Source organism: Chrysochloris asiatica, unplaced genomic scaffold (assembly GCF_000296735.1).
Source record: "Chrysochloris asiatica unplaced genomic scaffold, ChrAsi1.0 scaffold00140, whole genome shotgun sequence".
In the NCBI taxonomy this organism is placed as follows: Eukaryota; Metazoa; Chordata; class Mammalia; order Afrosoricida; family Chrysochloridae; genus Chrysochloris; species Chrysochloris asiatica.
Window position 1 is genome coordinate 671523 of NW_006408658.1, and position 20333 is coordinate 691855.

At 42.6% G+C, this 20333-nt stretch overlaps 1 protein-coding gene across 1 annotated transcript in view; it reads right to left on the reverse strand.

The window, feature by feature from the left end:
- PPFIBP2 (PTPRF interacting protein, binding protein 2 (liprin beta 2)) overlaps positions 1-20333 on the reverse strand; it is a 193329-nt gene that overhangs the window by 146559 nt on the left and 26437 nt on the right. The window contains exon 2 of the mRNA XM_006870161.1: positions 1046-1147. Within this exon, the coding sequence (XP_006870223.1) occupies positions 1046-1109 (64 nt within the window). The 5' untranslated portion in view covers positions 1110-1147. The remainder of the gene's footprint in view (positions 1-1045; positions 1148-20333) is intronic.

Consider the following 20333-nt stretch of genomic DNA (forward strand, 5'->3'; position numbering starts at 1 on the left):
TTGAACTGCAAGGTCAGCGACTCAAACTCACCAGCCACTCCTCAGAAATCCTGCATAGGATCACTATGAGTTGGAGCCAACTCAGCAAATTAACAACAATTTTTTAAGGACCATTGGTTAGCAAATTCTACAAACCATCTCTTAAATAGTTAACTGGCTCACACTATATTTGACGGAAGCAATTTGATAGACGAGGAGCCCTGATCGTGAAATGGTTAAAGACTTTGTTGTTGTTGTTATGTGCCATGGAGTTGGTTCCGACTCACAGCGACCCTGTACAGGGTTTCCGAGGCCGTAAATCTTTACGGGAGCAGAAAGTCTCATCTTTCTCCCGTGGAACAGCTGGTAGTTTCAAACTGCTAACCTTGCGGTTCGCAGCCTGATTTATAACCACTACGCTACCAGAGCTCCTTAGCTGTTGCTAATTGAAACACTGAAGGTTCAAACACACCAGGTGCTTCTCAGGAGAAAAATGTGGCTGTCCGATGAGTGGGAATTGACTCAATGGCAGCAAATACGGTTTTGTTATTAGAGATCTTCAATATCATGTAATCATCTCCCATGATGTGATCTGTTGTGATCAGCCAATCAAATCGTAAGGGGTCTAGGATGCAGTACCCATGCGTAGGTCACAGCCCTGAGCCAATTTACAGGGAGTTTCCCTGGGGTGTAGTCTATATCTTCTTTGATCTCACAAGAGAGAAAAGGAGAGAAAAGCAGCAGAGAAGAAGGGACCTGACTACCACTAACAACAAACTGAGAGAGAATACATTTGTTTGTTCAAGTTACCCACTTATGGTATTTCAGTTATAGCAACCCTAGGTAACTAAGACACATGGTTCTATGGAGGCTAACATATGGCACATCCAATGTTTCACCATAGACTGAAAATATCGTACCAGATATAAGCTTGTACTGCTATAAAAGAGATGGCACCAATAGCAGTAAGAAACATCTAACTATGAGCTTCTCTTTATGCCAAAAGAAAAGCAAAAGGAAAGAAAACAGGTTTTGTACTATGGAGGACAACACATATGTTCTTTACCTGCAATGATCCCATCCATCTGCTCAAGGGCAGCCTCCAAAGCATGACTCGCATCAGAAGCCATGACTCTCCTTTTGCCGACGCCGTCTCCTTCTCTGATTACTGAAAGTGCAAATACCGAAAAAGGGAACAATTACAGAGTTCTATATTATACAGACAAGACCATAAAACTCTTTTATTACATCATCACATAGTTTGCTACATAAAAATCCAGGCAGTCAGTGTGTGGTTTCTTGCCATCTCTATACCCTCTCCCTCCCACATGAATTCTTTCCCACAAATCTTCAGCACATGAGCCCATTTGCTTCTGTAACTGAAGAGCTCTCCAGAGTCACCTGTAGCAGCAAGACAACGATTGCCACGCCTTACTGTGATTACAGTCCCAGGTTCCAGAAGCTCCAACTACCACCTGGGGAAGGTGCAGAGAAAGCAGCACATATGATGGAAAGTGCTGTCGAGTCAGTTCTGACTCAAAAGTGACCCTGTATAGGGTTTCCAAGGAGCAGCTGGTGAGCTTGAACCACTGACCCTGTGGTTCAAATTGGCCTTGCAGTCCAATGCAACACCACACCAGAACTCCATATATGAGGAGGCTTCAAAAAGTTCATGGAAATTTTTCATTATCTTTTCAATCCATTTTTCCATTACCTTTTGATGTCCCCTCATATTTACTTCCTTGCTAACTGCTCACTCCTATGTCCCTAAGTGCCTAGCAGAAGGCCTGACCATGGAAGGTTATGAGTACATTTTTTTCTTGGAGCGGGGGGTGGGGTGGGGGTTTCAGAAGGTGAGTTGCTGTTATTGTTATTAAGTGAAGTCGAATCTGTTCCAACTCATAGCTACCCTGTACACGGTTTCCGAGGAGCAGTTGATGGTTGAACCACTGACCTTATGGTTAAGTGCTTCTTGGCAAGGCCTAGGTCTTAATTTTAGTGTTAGGGTTATGGTTAGGACTAGGGTTAAAGTTAGGGTGTTGTTTTTTTTTCCAGGGGTTGGGTTAGGACTAGGTATAAGGCTTGGTCTAGTTTTAGGGTTACAATTAGTCTTATTTTATTTACTTATTTTCTTGAAATCTACTTGATTTCCCCTTCATTTGCAAATTCTGTAACATCATTTCCTCTTTTTACTTTGTATGTTTTTTGTTGTTGCAAACTGGTATTACAGTGGTGCTGTGGGCTAATGTGTCAGACTACAAAGTCATTTGAACTGCAAGGTCAGTGGTTCAAGCTCACCAGCTGCTCCTTGGAAACCCTATACAGGGTCGCTATGGGTCGGAATTGATTCAACAGCACTTAACAACAACAATTTTCAATCTTGTAGGATTGTTTTACTTTGAACATTGCACTGTGGGTTAATGCACTGGGCTACAAAGTCTGTTTGAACCATAAGGTTGGTGGTTCAAGTTCACCAGCTGCTCCTCGGAAACCCTATACAGGGTCACTATCGGTCGGAACCGACTCAACGGCACTTAACAACAACATATCTGTGCTGCCCTGGTAGTATCATGGCTTACAAGTTGGGCTGTTATCTGAAAGGTCAGCAGTTATAATCTACCAACAGCTCCATGGGAGAAAGATGAGGCTTTCTACTCCCGTAAAGATTTACAGCTTCAGAAACCACATACAGGGTCACTAAGAAGCAGAACTAACTCCACGTCACAAACCCACCACCACCACTACATCTGGGTTGAGTTCTGGATGATATTGTCATGTAGGTTAGTCTCAGTTTGTTGTCCACTGTTTTTGGTTCTTTGTCCAAAGAACTCCCTTTTAGTATTTTTTGTTGAGTCTGGTTTTTAAAATTCTTTTACTTATGTTAATCTGTAAATGTTATAATTTTGCTGTCATGTTTGATGGACAATTCTGCAAGGCAAACTTTTTTCTTTCAGAATTTAATATTCATCATTTCATTGTCTTCTTGCCTGCATGCTTTCTCCTAAAAAATCAGAACTTGGTCTTTCTAGTTTTTCTTTATAGGTAACGTTTTGTTTTTCCAGAGCTGCTGTCAGGATCTTTTCATTGTCTTTGGTTTTGAAAAGTTTGATTATGATATGTCTTGGTGTTTTTCTTTTGAGGTCTATTATGCCTGGAATTCACATAACTTCTTAAATGGCTATCCTTTCATCTTTCATGATGTTAGAGAAGTTTTCTTCCAGCAAGTCTTGGACAATTTCCCTAATTTTTTTTTTTCCTCTTCCTGTTCTGGAATTCCAATAACACTTACGTTATTCCTCCTGATAGTGTCCCACATAAATCTTAGGCTTTCTTCAGATTTTTTTGTTTCCTTTTTCTAACTGTTGCTCTAGGAAATGAATATCGAGAGAATTGTCTTCAAGCTCAGTAATTCAGCCTCTAATTCAACTCTACTTCTTTGCCTTTTTAATGTATTATCTGAAGTCTTAGTATGAATCTTATGGGTTTTTTTAATTCCTGTTTTTGTACAGTTTTCAATTTTTCATTTATTTTGTCATTTGTTCCTGTAGTGTTTTCCTGAATTCTTCCTTGCTTTCATTGATCTTCCTCTCAATTCACGGAAGGTACCTAAATAGCATTCTTTTAAAGTCCTTATCAAGTAGTTTTGACAGCATTTCTGGTGCTATATTTTCTGGCTGTTGATTTTGGTAACTTGTTTGAGGCACTTAGTCTTGTTTCTTTGTGTAAGCTGAAATAGTCTGTTTTCTCCTAGACATGGTGGTGCCATTTTGTTTATATTTAATGAATGATTATATGTTGGTGTGTTCTCTGGCACTCACCATCTGTCTCCTGGTGGATGTGATACAGACTGGGAGTCTGAACACAGTTCTCTGCTCACTGTTTGTGTAATGTAGATCAGTGTAGATTCATGAACCTCTTTCCAGGAGACAGGTGGTATGCCCAACACCCAATCCCAAGCAGAGGTTGAGCAGGAGGGGGTCACTACATTGGCGATAGCATGACTGGCCACATCCCCAGATACCAAGATGGCATGGGAACAAGGGAGGACTGCACCCGTCTTATCTCCCAGCGACAGCCAGGACCTGTGCCTGCAGGCCACTGTATTGGCAGCCGCTTGCAAAAGCTCAAGAGGCCCATGCTGCTTCACAACAGCAGACAGCCCGCCTACTTTTCTTTCTCTCACTGTTCCTGTTCAGCTTCCTCTTCCAGCTGGCACTCAGTCCACATCTTTCTTCTGTCTTATCCTCTGAAACTCAGTGTTCTAGGACCACCATCTGTAGCGATTTCACTTGTTCTCCATGTCTTCACCATCTTGCCCCGGACCTCTGAGTACAACCTTGTGAATAAATGATTGGATCCATACAGCCAACATTCCCTGAATCCCTACTGTGTTGGCCCCTGTGCTGAGCACAAGAGGGATAATGATAAATATGGACCCAGGACCTGCCCTTTAGGCCCACAACATCTACTGGAGAAAACAAACATAATAAATAATAAAGACACTGTGTGATATGATAGAGGCAGTTTCCCAGAGGACTCATCTTGAAGGATGAGTAGGAGTTTTCTGAAAAGATAAGGGGACAGTGCATGAAAGGCAGAGAGGCATGTTAGGGCAGAACGCAATTAGGCAAAGGTCAAAATGGTTACCAAGATTATACAGGAGCATGCAGCTCGAGAGGAGTTAAAACTGTCCACAGAATTCACATGAGTATGACAAGGGCAATTAATAAAAGGAGCTTGGGAACTAGAGGTCTAGGTACAGTGCATGACAAAGTAGCCTCCAAAGTAAATACAAGAAGCATCTATTTCAGTAGCCTTGGCCCTTCAGTAAGTTTTGGATGGCCCTATTTGGGGTCTTACTAACAAAGTGAAAGGCAGAAGGTCAGTCAGAAGGTGTCAAGCTCAGAAGACCCAATCTACTCCCCCTTCAAGAGAAGGGCCATAAAAGAGGTCTCATGGGCCTTCTGCCCAGGGATGAGCTTTAGCTTGGCAAAAAGGAAATTGGGTGGACCCGTGGGAGTTGGCTTGAAATGAAATATGAGTCAAAGGTGTATCATATTTACAACCCAGGAGCCTGGGCCAGTAAGACTGGGAGGGCTCAGGATCAGGAAACCTGCTTTGGGCAGAGCTGATGAGCTCAGTTCTTAACCTGCTGGGTCTGAAGTAATGGCAGGGTCTGAGGTAAGAGAGGTTCCCTGCCAATCTCTGTCATGGAGTAGCTGTGAGGCGTCAGTAGTGTGAGATATGGAAGAGATCTCTGAAGGGTTGAACGTACCACAGGTTTCTGTGAACCTGGACTATCTTACTGAAACAAGGAAGTTATACATTCCCTAGCCATTCTTATTCTGTCAGTTAAATGCCATTTTATTCCTTCACCACTGCCTGGGTTAGGGTTCCCCATCAGTAACACAATGGAATGATCCCTGTCCTTAAGAATCTTGGGATTTGATATGTCATCTGACAATATGCAGTATATTAATATCTTCAATGTCTGTCCCTCCCCACAGAGACACCGTATCTCCACTGGAAGCCTGGGTTCATCAGAGATGTTCATCAGTATGAAGCTCCAGAAGTAATATGTCAGGAAACGTCCTGGAGAGAATGGAGGTTAAGAAACCAGACATAGCCTGTAGAAGGCTCAATAATCCAAAGGGACTGGGAAAAAGAGCCAGAATTCAGGTCAAAGTTCAGAAGAACAAAACTGAAAACCAAGGTAACCTCGAAGCAGGTGAAAAGTAGAGCTCAAATAATTCCCCTATTTGAGGAAAAGAGGAGCTGTAGCAGCCACCTGGGGGCCTACCATAGCGTGGACAACAGAGGTATACACCCCAGGCAGTCCATGAGGGTGAGGAGCAGACATAAAGGAAGACACTGCTCTTAACATGTTTAATACAGTGACAGGTGCTATACTGGTCAAGAGTAATTGTTATTCTCTCTGGACACTTAGAATATTATCACCACCCTACATTTGACCCTGATGAGCAAGCAGGCTTTAGATAACAAGAAATGGGCTCATTCCTAGACACAAAGATAAAGTGGGGTAAGTTGTTTAAGAAAGAAAAGGTGGGGTCCATTCATCATCAGTCTTTCCCTTCACCCACAAGCATCACATAAACCACAGCTACTCTTAAATGGTTATCTTAAGAAACGTTTCCTGTAAGGGGTCCTGGTGTGGCGCTGTGGGATAATGCACTGCACCACAAGGTCAGTTTGACCTGCAAGGTAAGTTCAAATTCCCCAGCTGCTCCTTAGAAGCCCTATACAGGGTTGCTATTAAGTCAGAACTGACTCAAAGGCACTTAACAACAGCAACAACATCTCTAAGCTTGGAAGACTACCTCTCAAAAGGATATAAAGAACTTACCTCTTTGGGACAGGAGAGCAAAAAGCAATACCAAAAAAATGAAGATGGAATAAGATGGATATGAAAGAAATTGGATAGCAATGTCTAAATTCCTAGCCAAATTCCACATCAACCACTAACAAACTTTCCTTTCAAAGGATAAAGAACATAGTTTTTGTAACCAAACAGGTCTTGATTTAAAACATAAGCAATGACTTTCAGCAAGATGGCAGACTAAGCAGACACGCTACACTGACCCTCTACAACTAACAGATAAGAGACAAAATAAAACAGGCACAGATGAAAATTCTGACACCCTGGACTTCAGGAGAAAGGTTAGAGAAGTGGGTGGAGTGCTTGCTGGGAGGAGAGACCAAGCAGGGATGGCAAAAGAAGGAGTGATTGGTGAACAGCTGGCTGGCTGCGGCTTTACCATTTTGTGAGCAGCTTTGGCAGTAGAGTGAGGCCTGGCAGAGCAGATTCACGTGGTTGATGGAAAAGGTGCGATTTCTTCTTTTCCCTGGTAACCAAGTGTGGCCAGCTCCCACCCTCATCTGCCCCCAGCGCAGACCCAACTCTTTGAGAGTTTGGAGCCACACAATTGTGAAGTGGGAGCTAGTTGTGCCACTTTGGTGCCTGGAATTAAGGTGGACTCAGTTCTAGACCTACAAAACACACAGAGCCACCTAACCAGCATTTAACCAGTCATGTTGCCCCCAGCTTCCCTGTGGTCCTAACAGACACTGAAATCAGCTTGACTCTTTGCCATTTGAACTCCTTGAATTACACGAGTCCCCAAGAGATTTATCCCCTCCAGGTTCAACAACTGCACTGTTTTTACAAATATGACAACCTCACAATGCTCTGGAGACAACAATTTTCACTCTCATGAAGAAACAAGAGAAAACAGCTCAAATGACCAAGATGTAGAGCCCGAAGACATTTCTGAGGAAGAAATGGTAATAGAAATAACTGAAAAAGAATTCCAAAGAATGATAATTAGGTATCTTCAAAGAATTGACAGATGAAAAGGAAAGCAAGAACACCAAAAAAAAAAAAAAAAAAAAACTTTAGAAGAATTCAGGAAAACACTAAAAGAACAAACAGATAAAATAAATGCAATTTTTAAACCAATACAAAACCTACAATTAGAAATTCAGATTAATACTAAGATATCAGAAATGGACAATACGCTGAAATGGCAAAGGAGTAGATGCGAAGCAAGGGAAGTCCAAATTAGTGAGCTTGAAAATAAATTTCTCAATACTAGTATGCTAGAAGAACAATCAGAAAAAAGAATGAAAAAATCTGAAGAGAGCCTAAGAATTATTTGGGACATGATGAAGAGCAATAATTTACAGGTGGCTGGAATTCTAGAACAAAGAGAGACAAACACAGAAAACTATCAAAGAGTTGCTGGAAGAAAACTTGCCTAATATGAAAGACAAGAAGATAAAAGCATATAAGAAGCTGAATGAACTTCAAACAAAATAGATCCCAAAAGAAAATCTCCAAGACATATCCATAACCAAACTTCACAAAATCAGAGACAAGTAAAGAATCCTGAAAGCAGTTTGGAAAAAACGAAAAGTTATCTACAAAGGAGAACCAATAGACTTAACTCGTATTTCTCAGCAGAAACCATGCAGGCAAGAAGGCAATGAAATGACATATACAAAACTCTGAAATAAAAAGATTGCCAACTAAGAATAATATACCCAGAAAAGTTGTCCTCAAATACTACCTCAAAATTAGGGCAGTTCCTGATAAACAGAAATTAAAGGAATTTGTAATGACCAGACTAACTTTGCAAAATAATGCTAAGGAGTGTTGTTTGGACTGACAATCAACAAGACTGAAAACAGGAAACCAGAACTATCAATATATAATGAAGTATACAAAGCAAAAAATATATAATGAAGTATACAAAGCAAAAAAAAAGTATACAAAGCAAAGAAATATACAAAGCAAAAAAAGGGAATAGTAGAGAAACAGAACTCCCAAATGGCAAAGAAGTAATGTAGATTTCAAGATAAAACAGATTGTTTTAAGCAAGGAAAGAACTAACAAATGGCTCAGATGGAAATGGTAGTAGTAGATGACCCAACTCTTATTATGTGCTGAGGGTAATGCCAGTAAGATTGACTGATAGACTGTATGTGGGCATGAGAGAAATGGAGGAGTTAAGCATAACTATAAGAGTTTTGCCCTGAGCAACTGGAAGAATGGGGAGGGCTGCAGGAACAATGGTGGTGTGCGCAGGAAATTCAGAGACTAGGTTTGGAAATGCTAAGTTTAAGAAGCCTAAGGATATACTGAGTTGCTTTTGTTAAGTGCCTATTCGATTCTGATCCATAGCGACCCTGTATAGGGCTTCCGAGGAGCAGCTGGTGAGCATGAACCACCGACCTTGCAGTTCAAACAGCTTTGCTGCCTGGCGCATTAGCCCACAGGGCCACACCAGGACTTAGAAATGAGTCTGATGTTTAGAGAAAATGTCTGGGCTGGAACTCAATTTGGGATCCATCTACATACAATTGGCAATTAAAGACCCAAGTGAGGTGGCTAGAGAAGTGATGTGGATTGAGAAGCTATATCAGAGAGAAGACGACCCAGAAGTCTCTGGATTCACTCCAATAGGCAGTTGTCTGAGCAATGAGGAACCAACAAAGGAGAATAAGGAGGAGCCAAGTTCCAGGAGTCAAAAGAAGAGTTTCGGGGTAAAGAACACATTCAGGTTATGCCAAATGCGGCTGAGTCAGTCCAGAGACCAGCTTTCTCCCAATCAATCTCCCAGGCCCTGATCTCATCTGCTCCCACAGCCTCACCTATGCTCATTACCTCATCCTAGAGAGCTGCAACAGCCTCCTAACTGGTTGCCCTACCTGCAGGCAGCCCTTTCCACTCATCCTGCACTGAAGATCCACCCAGCACAGTGGCTCTAAAACTTTGGTCGGTATCAAATTCATCTGGGGAGCTAATCAAGAACACAGGGTCTAGCCTTCTTCAAGTAGAAAAGGACCTAAGCCATTGTAATTTACCATTGTAGTTCTCCAGGTGATTCTGATTCTGACCTAGGTTTGAGGACCATTGATGGAACGCAATACAAGCTCTGAACCAGAGCTTAGACTTCTGAGAAAGACAGCTGGAGGCTGATTCTAAATATTGCCATCTCAGACATCCATTGGCGAAGGGTCAACTCATCCCACCTTCCACCAGGGATAACAGACTTTATCCTGGGGACTTGAAGCCTGACTGGGGTCTTTGTCCTCACAGGGAATGAATGACAGTGCCCTGGATGGTGAGGGGGAGAAGAGTCTCAGCAACAGCAACACCCATTATCAGGACAGCAAACAGGTGTTAACTCTTCAATGGGACAGAAAAGTCAGAGACAAAAGGGAGTCAAAGCAGAACAGAAGGGCCAGAATGCCGAGAAAGCTAGTATCAGAATTGCTGAATGCCTTTCAGTGAGTATCTGAGTTTCATAAAACGAAAATGCTAGAGCTTTAATTTCTTTGGTCATCGAGCAGAAGCTAAAACAGCCTAGGAAAATTTGAACAGGATGCTTGCTTGCCAGTGGCATTCCTTTACTTAAAAGAATGCCACTGGTTAGCAAGCATGCTTAACTCAGCTCATCTAATGATGGTTATCAGAAAATCATAATAACAAACAATTGTTTAAACTTTTACAACTTCAAACATGTTTTTTCACATACAAGATGTCTCACCTAAAACCACCAGATCAGGATGTTCTGATAAATCAGTTGGCCCCACTAAAGTGAGTGAGGGACCAAGATCATCAGAGTTGCCCGAAACCTAGGTACCGGCTATCAGTGTTAGGTGGCAGCAGGGAACTAATGCAGTATTTCTTGCTTGGCATCTTTTTCCCGCTGTACCAGGCTAGTAGGTTGTATACCTGGGCATTCCCAGCCACTCCCTGTTGACTGAGTTCCAAAAGATCCCTAAAAAACATTTGTGCTGGAGCCCAGCTCTGCTGATCAGGCTCAAAGGGTTCCTTTTGCTTTCTGGTCCTTCCATTTAAAACCCTGGCCCAGCTCCTGTCACATGTCACTGTTCCTCCACCAGATGCCTCTGGCACATGCAAACCCAGATGCTTCCACTTAAACACCCAAAAGCTCAACCTCTTCTCACCAGGCCACAGCCCTTAAAATGCGGCTCCATGAGCCCAAACAGTTCTTCCATCAACAAGTAATAAGAACAGGGGATTCTCAGTCACAGAGCTGAACACCCCTCTAAAGAATGCAAGCACAAGCACAAAGCACAGAGACCTCACCTTCAGATGCCACGGGGCCAAACTTCTACCCAGCCTACCTACCCAGACTTGGGAGCTGGAGCGACATCTTCCCTCATGTTTGAAAGGACAAGCTTCATAAGAGAAACACCACCCCAAAGACATGAGCATGAGACACCGAGAGCCCAGCCCACAAGGAGGAGCACACTCGGGTCTGGCCAGGAAACGGGTGTGAGTCTGAGGTTCTGGTGGCTCATGCCAGACATCGTATCTGACCTTGTGAGCTTAAGGAACGCTGAAAAGCTATGTCAAATTTCCTCCCACATTTTGCTTAATAGTTCTAAATACTTCCTTCACCTTCCTCTGACTGTTCTCACCTTCCATTTCTGCCTCTTGACATTCTACCCCCAATCTGGTTCCTTTCCCTAAATTCTAAGTCTAATTGCTCCTCGAAGCCTTTGCTTATGGTAAAGAGGCCACAGTAATCTTAATGGCCAATGCCATGAGCCCTAAACGCGGGCCAAGGATGAATAGTGGTGGTGGTTATGTTCTGTGGAGTCGGTTCCGACTCATAGCGACCCTGTATAGGGTTTCCGAGTAAATCTTTACGGGAGCAGAAAGCCTCATCTTTCTCCTGCGGAACAGCTGGTAGTTTCGAACTGCTGACCTTAAGGTTCGCAGCCCGATTTGTAACCACTATGCTACCAGAGCTCCTAAGGATGAATAATGGTGTGTGTGTGGAGGGGGGGCAGATTTTAAGAAGACAAACAATGTAGGTACTCCAATGCAGGAGAGGGATTCAAAATGGGGATGGAAAGCTAGCCAGGATCCAGGATATAGAACATCATCAAGTCCCCTATGTCCATCTGCCCCTTATCAAGATGTTGTTTGTTGTCGTAAAGTGCCTTCAAGTTGGTTCCAACTCATAGCGACCCTGTCTAGGGTTTCCGAGGAGTGGCTCATGAATTTAAACCACTGACCTTGTGATTCAAGCCAATTTTGCAATCCAGTGCATTAACCCACAGCACCACACCAGGACTCCCCACTGTAAGACAGGTATACCTGTGTTCAAATTGGAGTTCTGGTGTGGTGCTGTGGGTCAATGCACTGGACTGCAAAGCTAGCTTGCACCACAAGGTTGGCAGTTCAAGCTCACCAGGCATTCCTTGGAAACCCTATGGGTTGGAACCAACTTGACAGCACTTAGCAACAACAACAATGTTCAAATTGGGGTGGGACCCACTGCAGTTATTGACAGAACCTAGAATGAAAGGGTCTTTTCCTTCCTACTGAGAAGCTCAGAAATAGTGGGTATGAGAAGCAAACATAAATGAAAGTAATCTTCCAAGGGCGGGCTGTGAAGAGCCAGGAGTAAACAAACAACTTACACACCAGAAGTGTTACACTGTCCTCAGAAACACAGCCAGGCACAGTACATCAAAATGATAGCAAACTACTTGAAGTCCAAGCACTTTGCACCTGTCTGTAAAAATGGCCTGCTCTCTTGTGAGAAGCAGCAGCCCCAGTGAAAAGACTTTGTCCTCTATTTCTCAGTTAATCTTCACAGCAATCCTAGAGAAGAGAGATCATTATCAGCTCCATTTGACTAACGAGGCTCCATTTGACTAAGGAGGCAACTGAAACAGGAAGGTTTTAAGAAACTGCCTGGGTCACAAAGCAGCTGAAAGTCCTCAGGTGGAGTGCAGATTCATGTCTGTCTGCCACCTAAATCCTTGTTTGCTCCCCTGACTACCCGATTTGCTTATAGCAGGTGAAAGGTTGTAAGAGGTGGTTAAGCTGGCTTCCATGTTCAAACCAACCAAGGCTCAAGACACTTGGGGACAACAGACACTCTGATACCTGTTCCTCTTCACTTACGAATGAGGGGGGCTTCAAAAAGTTCATGGATAAACAGAATTAAAAGATAATGGAATTTGGACCATCAAGGGAGCAGAGCGGAGTGTGGGACCCTACCCAAAGTAATAGTGACACTGGAGACGGAGGCAGAGATGATGATGTGGAGAGATGGAGCGGCTGGGGACTCTAGACCCAGAGAGGGCGAGGGGCTGTGTGTTGATGACCAGGGGGCAGGTTTGCAGGGTATACCCTTTGGTTGGTTGATGATGCATGGAGGGGATTGTAACCATGGCAATGAAACGATATACTATAGGATGAATGTAAAGCTATTGTTCTCTCATGTAAACTATCACATGATCCACAATAAAACCTTTTTAAAAAAAGATAATAGAAATTTTCCATGAAGTTTCTGAAGTCCTCTCATTGATGGAATGATGCCCACTGCCCCACCGCTCAACTTGATTATAAAAAGTATTTTATTTGGAAAAAAAAACACAAAAAACAGCAGAAAACAATTATTAAAATGCATAGTCCACAAAAATCTATATTTTTAGATTGATTTACCCATTTAACAAATATTACTAGTCTACTGGTGTGGTGCTGTAAGATAAGCACTGGACTGCTAACCACAAAGTCCGCTGTTCAAACCCACTTAGAAACTCTGTACAGGTTGACTATGCGTCGGAATCAACTCAACGGCACTTAATAATTATCTGCAAAATTCTGTGGCAGATTCTATGATGGGGGAATAAAAAGAATGCTAAGACTAAGTATTTATCCACCAAGGACCAAACATCTTTCATCTTTCATCCAAGGCAATTAGAATGTGAAGTTTGCCAGTAGAATTGGGCCTCTCTCTGGGTCCCATTAGCCAAAACCAACGAACTTTGACTTTTGTCAGTTTAGACTTCAAAGATTCATAGATTAATTAATGGTTTCATTTCAAAGCAGTCATGGTATTCCTTAGTGAGAAGAAAAACATCATTTCCCTGAAATTCCCATCATTCTAAAATTAAGTGCAGGTGGCAAAGTACTACTGCCAATTCTACAATATCAGATCAGCCTGTCCCCTTCATTCATCCAGCTCAGATCCCCTCCCAGCCCTTCCCGACAATTTGATTCAGTTACTCTTTGAGTTCAAGTCCTGGAGGGTCATTCTCATTTGAACAAGTCCAAACATTAGCCTCTCTCATAGCAGTCCAAACTCATGAATTTGACATCCAAGGCCCTTCTTAGCTGGTCATTCTTAGTTGAACAATTTAACCATGCCTCAAATCAACCTGGGTCACTCTTGGTGAAAGATGAAACAGTGCCCATAAAAGCACTGGTCAGCTGGTCTGTGTGGATATGAGGATATGAGCACTGATCACCAGCGAGGATGCCCCATTATGGTTCAGGCAACACTTCTCTAATCTACATGATCCCCTCTGTCTGGGGGCCTGGCTCCCCAGAAACCAGCAGATGACCGTGTAATTCAATTTCCCAGGTGAGGTAATGCCAGGAAGGCAGTCTGGAGGGCAGGCATTTATGTTGTGACCACTGGACAATGCCTGCCAAAGTAAATTCTTACAGTGGTGTCTAGTTTTAGACTAACCTTGTCAATTTGGTCAGCATGATTCAGGCCCCAGGCAACAAGCAAGCACCTTCCAGTGAACGGATGAGGGTGTCTGACCCTGCAAAACAGAGTCCTGGTGTGGCACTGTAGGATAAGCACTGGACTGAGAACCACCAGCCACTCCTCAGAAACCCTATACAGGGTTGTTATGAGTCAGAACTGACTCGATAGCACTTAACAACAACCCTGCAAACCTGCCCTCTCCAAAGTCCTTACTTCCATCCTCTCCCCTGCCCACAGCCCACAGCCCACACCTCGCCATAGCACATAGAACTCAGAACCTTACCCTATGCCTCTATGGCCATCACACCCTTCAAAGAAAGCAGCACTCATTTTCTTTCTCACAACAGAGAACACACACACCAATTTACCTACAGGGTGAAACAAATGGCAGCAGGTCATTTCACTGCCTCAGTCCCATAAGACAGAATCAAAGAAATGTTCCAATGTAACACCAAGCTGAATATTTCCAGAAAGTTTCATCTCAAAACCTACCACTTATATAGTTTTTACAACAACAACAAAAAATAAACCCACCACCTAAAAAAAGTAAAACTAAAAAGAAGTTGTTGAAGCCAAATAACAAGGTAAGTGAGTTTCTTCTGCTTTTGTGTATGCTTGAATATCGTTTAATAACAAAAAGTTTTTATGAAACCACCACCTAAGGATTTGGGCTTTTCCAAGAAGACACAGGACTCCACCTTCCCTTCCAGGGTACCAGCAGAACTGAGATTTGAATCCAAGTCCCTGACTTCTCACTGGTGCCATTAAAACTCCCTGCATAGGTCCTAATGCCCAGTCTAACTCTGCTCACTTATGCCTCAGCTTCTCATCTTATAGTTTAGACCGCTGGATTGCAAAAGCTGCCTCCTCTGGGTTTCCTACCTCTAGCCAACTCCCCTTGAGTCCATCTTCCCCCATTTCATAAAGCAAGTGAGGTTCTGCAGAGCTCATGATGTCATCTCTCCATCCCTGCTTCCAAACTTTCCATGATTTCCACTACGTCCAGGAGGGGAAAAGCCACTTTCTGTAGCTTAGCTGTCAAAGTCTTCCAATATGGTCCATCCCACCAGCTGTACTCCTCACTGTGCTCTGAGTTTCAATCACACTGGACTACTTCCTAATACACAAATAAAGAAGATTTTCTTGTCTCTGTTTACTCAATTCCTCTACTTGGGATGACTTCATCTATATTTGAAAAATATCACCCAATCTATGGCCTTATCCAAGTAAGAAGACTTTCTTGATACCACTAGTCCCAGTCCAGATGGTGCTGGATGCCTCCATTCCGTTGCCAATATACCCGGTAGCCACTTCATCATCTCATATAACACAGCTCTGTATTATATTACACCTCAGTGCAGTCCCCTTTCTAAACTGAGCTGCTTGGGGGCAAAGGTGAATATGTCCTATTCACCTTTCTATCTTCAGAACCCAGCAAAGAGCTTGACACAGGCAAACACAAAATTTTGCTGAAACAAAACAACTGAGGGGAGAGCAAAGGGAGAAGTGACATGCAAGAGGCAGACCTTGGTTAGCTTTCTGAAATAAACAAGGTGGGGATAAGCGGTGTGCGAGAGGCAGACCTTGGTTAGCTTTCTGAAACAAATACGGTGAGCATCCTCCACCATCTCACTTTCTCCATAGCTGAGGCCTTTCTCTATTGCAGCGTAATATTCAGAGGCAAAGGCAGCTCTACTATACGAAGAACTTGGCTATGCTTGAGCCTGGTATGAGCAAGAAATATAATTGATGGATGCAATTATACTCCCAAAGGACCAACAGGAGAGGAGGATGTCATTTCCCCCAGTAAACGGTAAAACAGGCATTTCTCTTCATTCTATTATTTTAGAATGCTAAGCAAACAGAGCTGGTTGGGTGGGATGGAGGGGACGGATTGGGGTGAGGTAGAGGAAACAGATGTGAACTGACAAGTCTTCTCTCATCTAGAGCATTCAGGGCCTCAAACTTAACTTTAGCTTATAGCCAGTTCCTCCTGGGAGGCTCCCAAGGTGCCCAGGGGGAACACAGGCCTCAGAATTTGGCAAACTGTAGGTAAATATTAATTGAATTAACTGAAATTTACTGTGTATTTTGAACTTTCAGATCAAAATGTGTTCAACAATTCAATTTTGATTTGATGCAATGGCGCTTCTTTTGCATTAAAGAATTTATTGAAAGATCATCCTGTATACAGCTGGCAACAATAGCGTGGGTCTATCTCTGTCCAGAGCAAGGGAACTTCCTGCCTTGGGAGTGCTTGGCCTCCCAGGGAGAAGCCACTAGAAGGTATTTGCAGGGTATTAGCAGCTGTCTTCACTGGAGGTCTCAGGACCACATGGAAGCCAGATGAAGACACTGCACAAAACCTACAGCTCCAAGGAGCCCAGGCTACAAGTGAACAACCTACTCCAGAGCTTTTAAGCCTTTGGATACAGTCAATCAAGCTTTCTCCACTATGTCAAGGACAGGTCTACCCCTCCGTCCAGGCCCCTTGGCAGAACCACCAGAATGTGTCTCACTGTCTTGCACCATGACAGCTTTGTTGACCGAGTTTTGTTCATTGAGGGTTTTGGAGTCATCCCCCACATCTCTACAGAGATGCAGGTCCCTAACCTGCTGGTGTTTCCTTCCCTCTCATTCTATGGGACACTAACTGCTTTGCATCCTCAGACATTAAAGAGCATCCAGGTAAAGACAGTTCCTAATATTGCCTTATCTGTATTTTTTTGGCAAGTCAGCTCTAAGTCAAGTCAAGCCTAGGAACCAAGACTATTTAGAGAAGCCAGACTTTGAGATGCAACAAAGAGGAAGCCCCAAGACCCATAATAGTTGGGTAGCTAGTTGCCTAGCTGCCAAGCTGCCTTTCAGGAGGCAAGAAGGTCTGGATCCAGTTCTCTTCACTTTAACTCAATTGAACAACTCCAGTCCCCAACCTCAGCTCAACAGTCACAAGACACTTGTCAACTCAGATCATTGTCCTCCACAAAGAGTCTCAAGCCAGACAGTGGCTTTCCCAGGAAAAATGATCCGAGATGGAACCCCCCCCCCCAACCTCCCACCTCCCCCCACACACACTTACATACCTGCTCCTGTAGATAGAAGACAAGCCCACCAGAAGACTGCAGTGCATTAGGGATCCCTGCGGATCACACCTGAAAGTCTGCCAATGTGGCCTCAGGAGAGTGGGCCCACTTTCCCACCTCTCCTCATCTCTTCTTTCCCATAAAGCAGGGCCATTATTCTCCCAAAGAAGACACCAGAACAATTCCTCAATGCTTAAAGAAGTGGAAGGTGTCAAGGTCTACAAGACTCTAAAGAGCCACAGAAGCGGGTGGCAGTACAGAAGTCAGAGTTCCCACTCCCAGTCCCTGCTAGCTCCAAAACTTCTATAGAATGCGGACGCACTGCTTCCCTTACCAAAAACAAGCTGCAAGGAGAAAAAAAAAAAAATTGCAATCTTAAGACCTTGGACAACTGGGTTTAGATTCATCCTCAATGACTATGAGGTACTGCTAGCTTCTGACTTTGGACTATAGTAACCTCTGACTCCATATAAGAACTGGACTGCAAACCACAAGGTAAGTGGTTTGAGCCTGACAGCAGTTCCTCAGGAAAAAGATGAAGCTTTCTGCTACCATGAAAATGTAAAGCCTCAGAAACCCTACCTAGGGTCACTATGAGTCCAAAGTGACTCAATGGCACTTTAATATTATTATTATTACGACTGTTGCCGTTGTTGCTAAGTGCTGCCGACTCACAGCGACTGTGTATAGAATGTCCGAGGAATGACTGGTGGGTTTGAACCTTTGGCCTTGTAGTTCAAACCGACCTTGTGGTCCAGTGCTTATCCTACAGCACCACAGGACTCTGCTACTACTACTTGGTTTTGTTGTTGTTGTTGTTAGGTGACATTGAGTCGGCAGCTAATCGTAGTGACCCTATGCACAACAGAACAAAACACTGCCCAGTCATGCATAGATGTGTACAGAGCATTCAATACAACACAAGCAAATACACATTCTTTTCCAGTGCACATGGAACATTTTCCAGAATAGACCATGTGTTAGGCCACAAAACAAGTCTCTATAAATTTACAAACATTAAAATACTACAAAGCACCTTCTCAGATCACAATGCTATAAAATTAGAAATCAACAATAGAAAGACCAAGGAAGTAAAGTCAAATACATGGAAACTGAATTAACACCCTGCTGACAACTACTGGGTAGTAGAAGAAATAAAACATGAACTCACAAAGTTCCTAGAAACAAATGAGAACAAAAACACAACATACCAAAATCTTTGGGACATGGCAAAAGCAGTGCTGAAAGGATAATTTATTGTAATAAATGCACACATCCAAAAAGAAGAAAGAACCAAAATTAACACATTAACACAACATCTCCAACAACTAGAAACAGACCAGCAAAGTAAACCTTCAGTCAACAGAAGAAATGAAATAATAAAGGTTAGAGCAGAAATAAATGAGATGAAAAAACAGAAAAACTATAGAAAGAATAACCAGGAAAAGGAGCTGATTGTTCACAAGGATTAATAAAATTGACAAACCACTGGCAAACCTAACAAAAGAAAAGAGGGAAAAGATACAAATAACACACATAAGAAACCACATGGGTGATGTCACAACAAAACCAATAGAAATAAAAAGAATAATAACAGAATATTATGAAGAGTCGTACTCCCAACAAATCTGAAAACCTAGAGGAGATGGACAAATTTTTAGAAAAGCATGACCTACCTAAATTTACACAGAGTGAAGTAGAAAACTTGAACAGACCTATATAACAAAGGAATAAATTGATCAGGTCATCAAAAAACTCCCAACCAAAAAAAGTCCAGGTTCAGATGGCGTCACTGGTGAGTTTTACCAAACATTCAGGGAAACTCAATCACCAATTCTACTCAAATTATTCCAGAATATAGAAAAGGATAGAAAACTTCCTAAAACACTTTATGAAGCAAGCATAACCCAAATACCAGGGAAGGACATCAATTAGAAAGAAAATTATAGACCAATATCTGTCATGAACATCAATGCAAAAATTCTCAACAAAATCCTAGACCACAGAATTCAACAACACATCCATAAAATATTACATCAAAACCAAGTGGGAGTCATAGAAGGAATGCAAGGACAGCTCAATATTAGAAAAACAATCAATGTAATTTACCATGTAAATTTTTTTTTTAAAGGAAAAGAACCATATGATCATACTGATTGATGCAGAGAAGGTATTTGACAAAATCCAACATTCAATCCTCATAAAAAACATTCAACAAAGTAGGAATTGAAGGGAAATTCCTCAGCATGTATACAAAACCAACATCCAACATCACTCTGAATGGAGAGAAACTGAAAGCTTTCCCTTTGCAAACAGAGATGCCCTTTATCACCACTCCTATTCACTATTGTGTCGGAAGTTTTAGCCAGAGCTGTAAAGCAAAATGGGGAAATTAAAGGCATCCAAATTGGCAAAGAAGAAGTAAAATTCTAATAGCACATGATAGATCTTATGCATGTTGTTTTTGTTAGGTGCCATCTAGTCGGTACTGACTCATAGTGTCCTTATGCACAGCAGAATGAAACACTGCCCGATCCTGGGTCAACCTCACTATTGCTGCCACACTTGAGTCCATCGATGCTGCCACTTAGCCAATCCATCTCGTTGGGGGGGGGTCTTCCTCTTTTTCTCTGACCCTCCACCTTACCAAACATGATATCCTCCAGAGACTGGTCCCTCCTGACAACATGTCCAAAGTATGAGAGACAAAGTTTGGCCATCTTGGCCTCCAAGGAGCACTCTGGCTGCACTTCTTCCAAAACAGATCTATTGGTTCTTTTGGCAGCCCATAGCACTAGAAACTCCCAAAGACTCAGCAAGAAACGCATTGGAAGATTCAGAAAAGTGGCAGGATACAAGATTAACATACAAAAATCAGATTCCTCTACATTAATGACAGCACTGAAAAGGAGATTAGGAAAGCAATACCATTTACAATAGCCACCTAAAAGATGAACTATTTAGGAATAAATCTAACCAGAGGGGGGAAAAAACACCTGTACAAAGAAAACTACAAAACACTACAGTAAGAAACCAAATGAGATTTACAAAAATGGAAGAATATATCTATCATGTTCCTGGATGGGAAGACTGAACATTGTGAAACTGTCAATATTACCCAAAGCAATCTACAGATCTAACACAATCCCAATCCAAATTCCAATGACATTCTTCAAAGAGGCAGAAAAAAACTATTACAAAT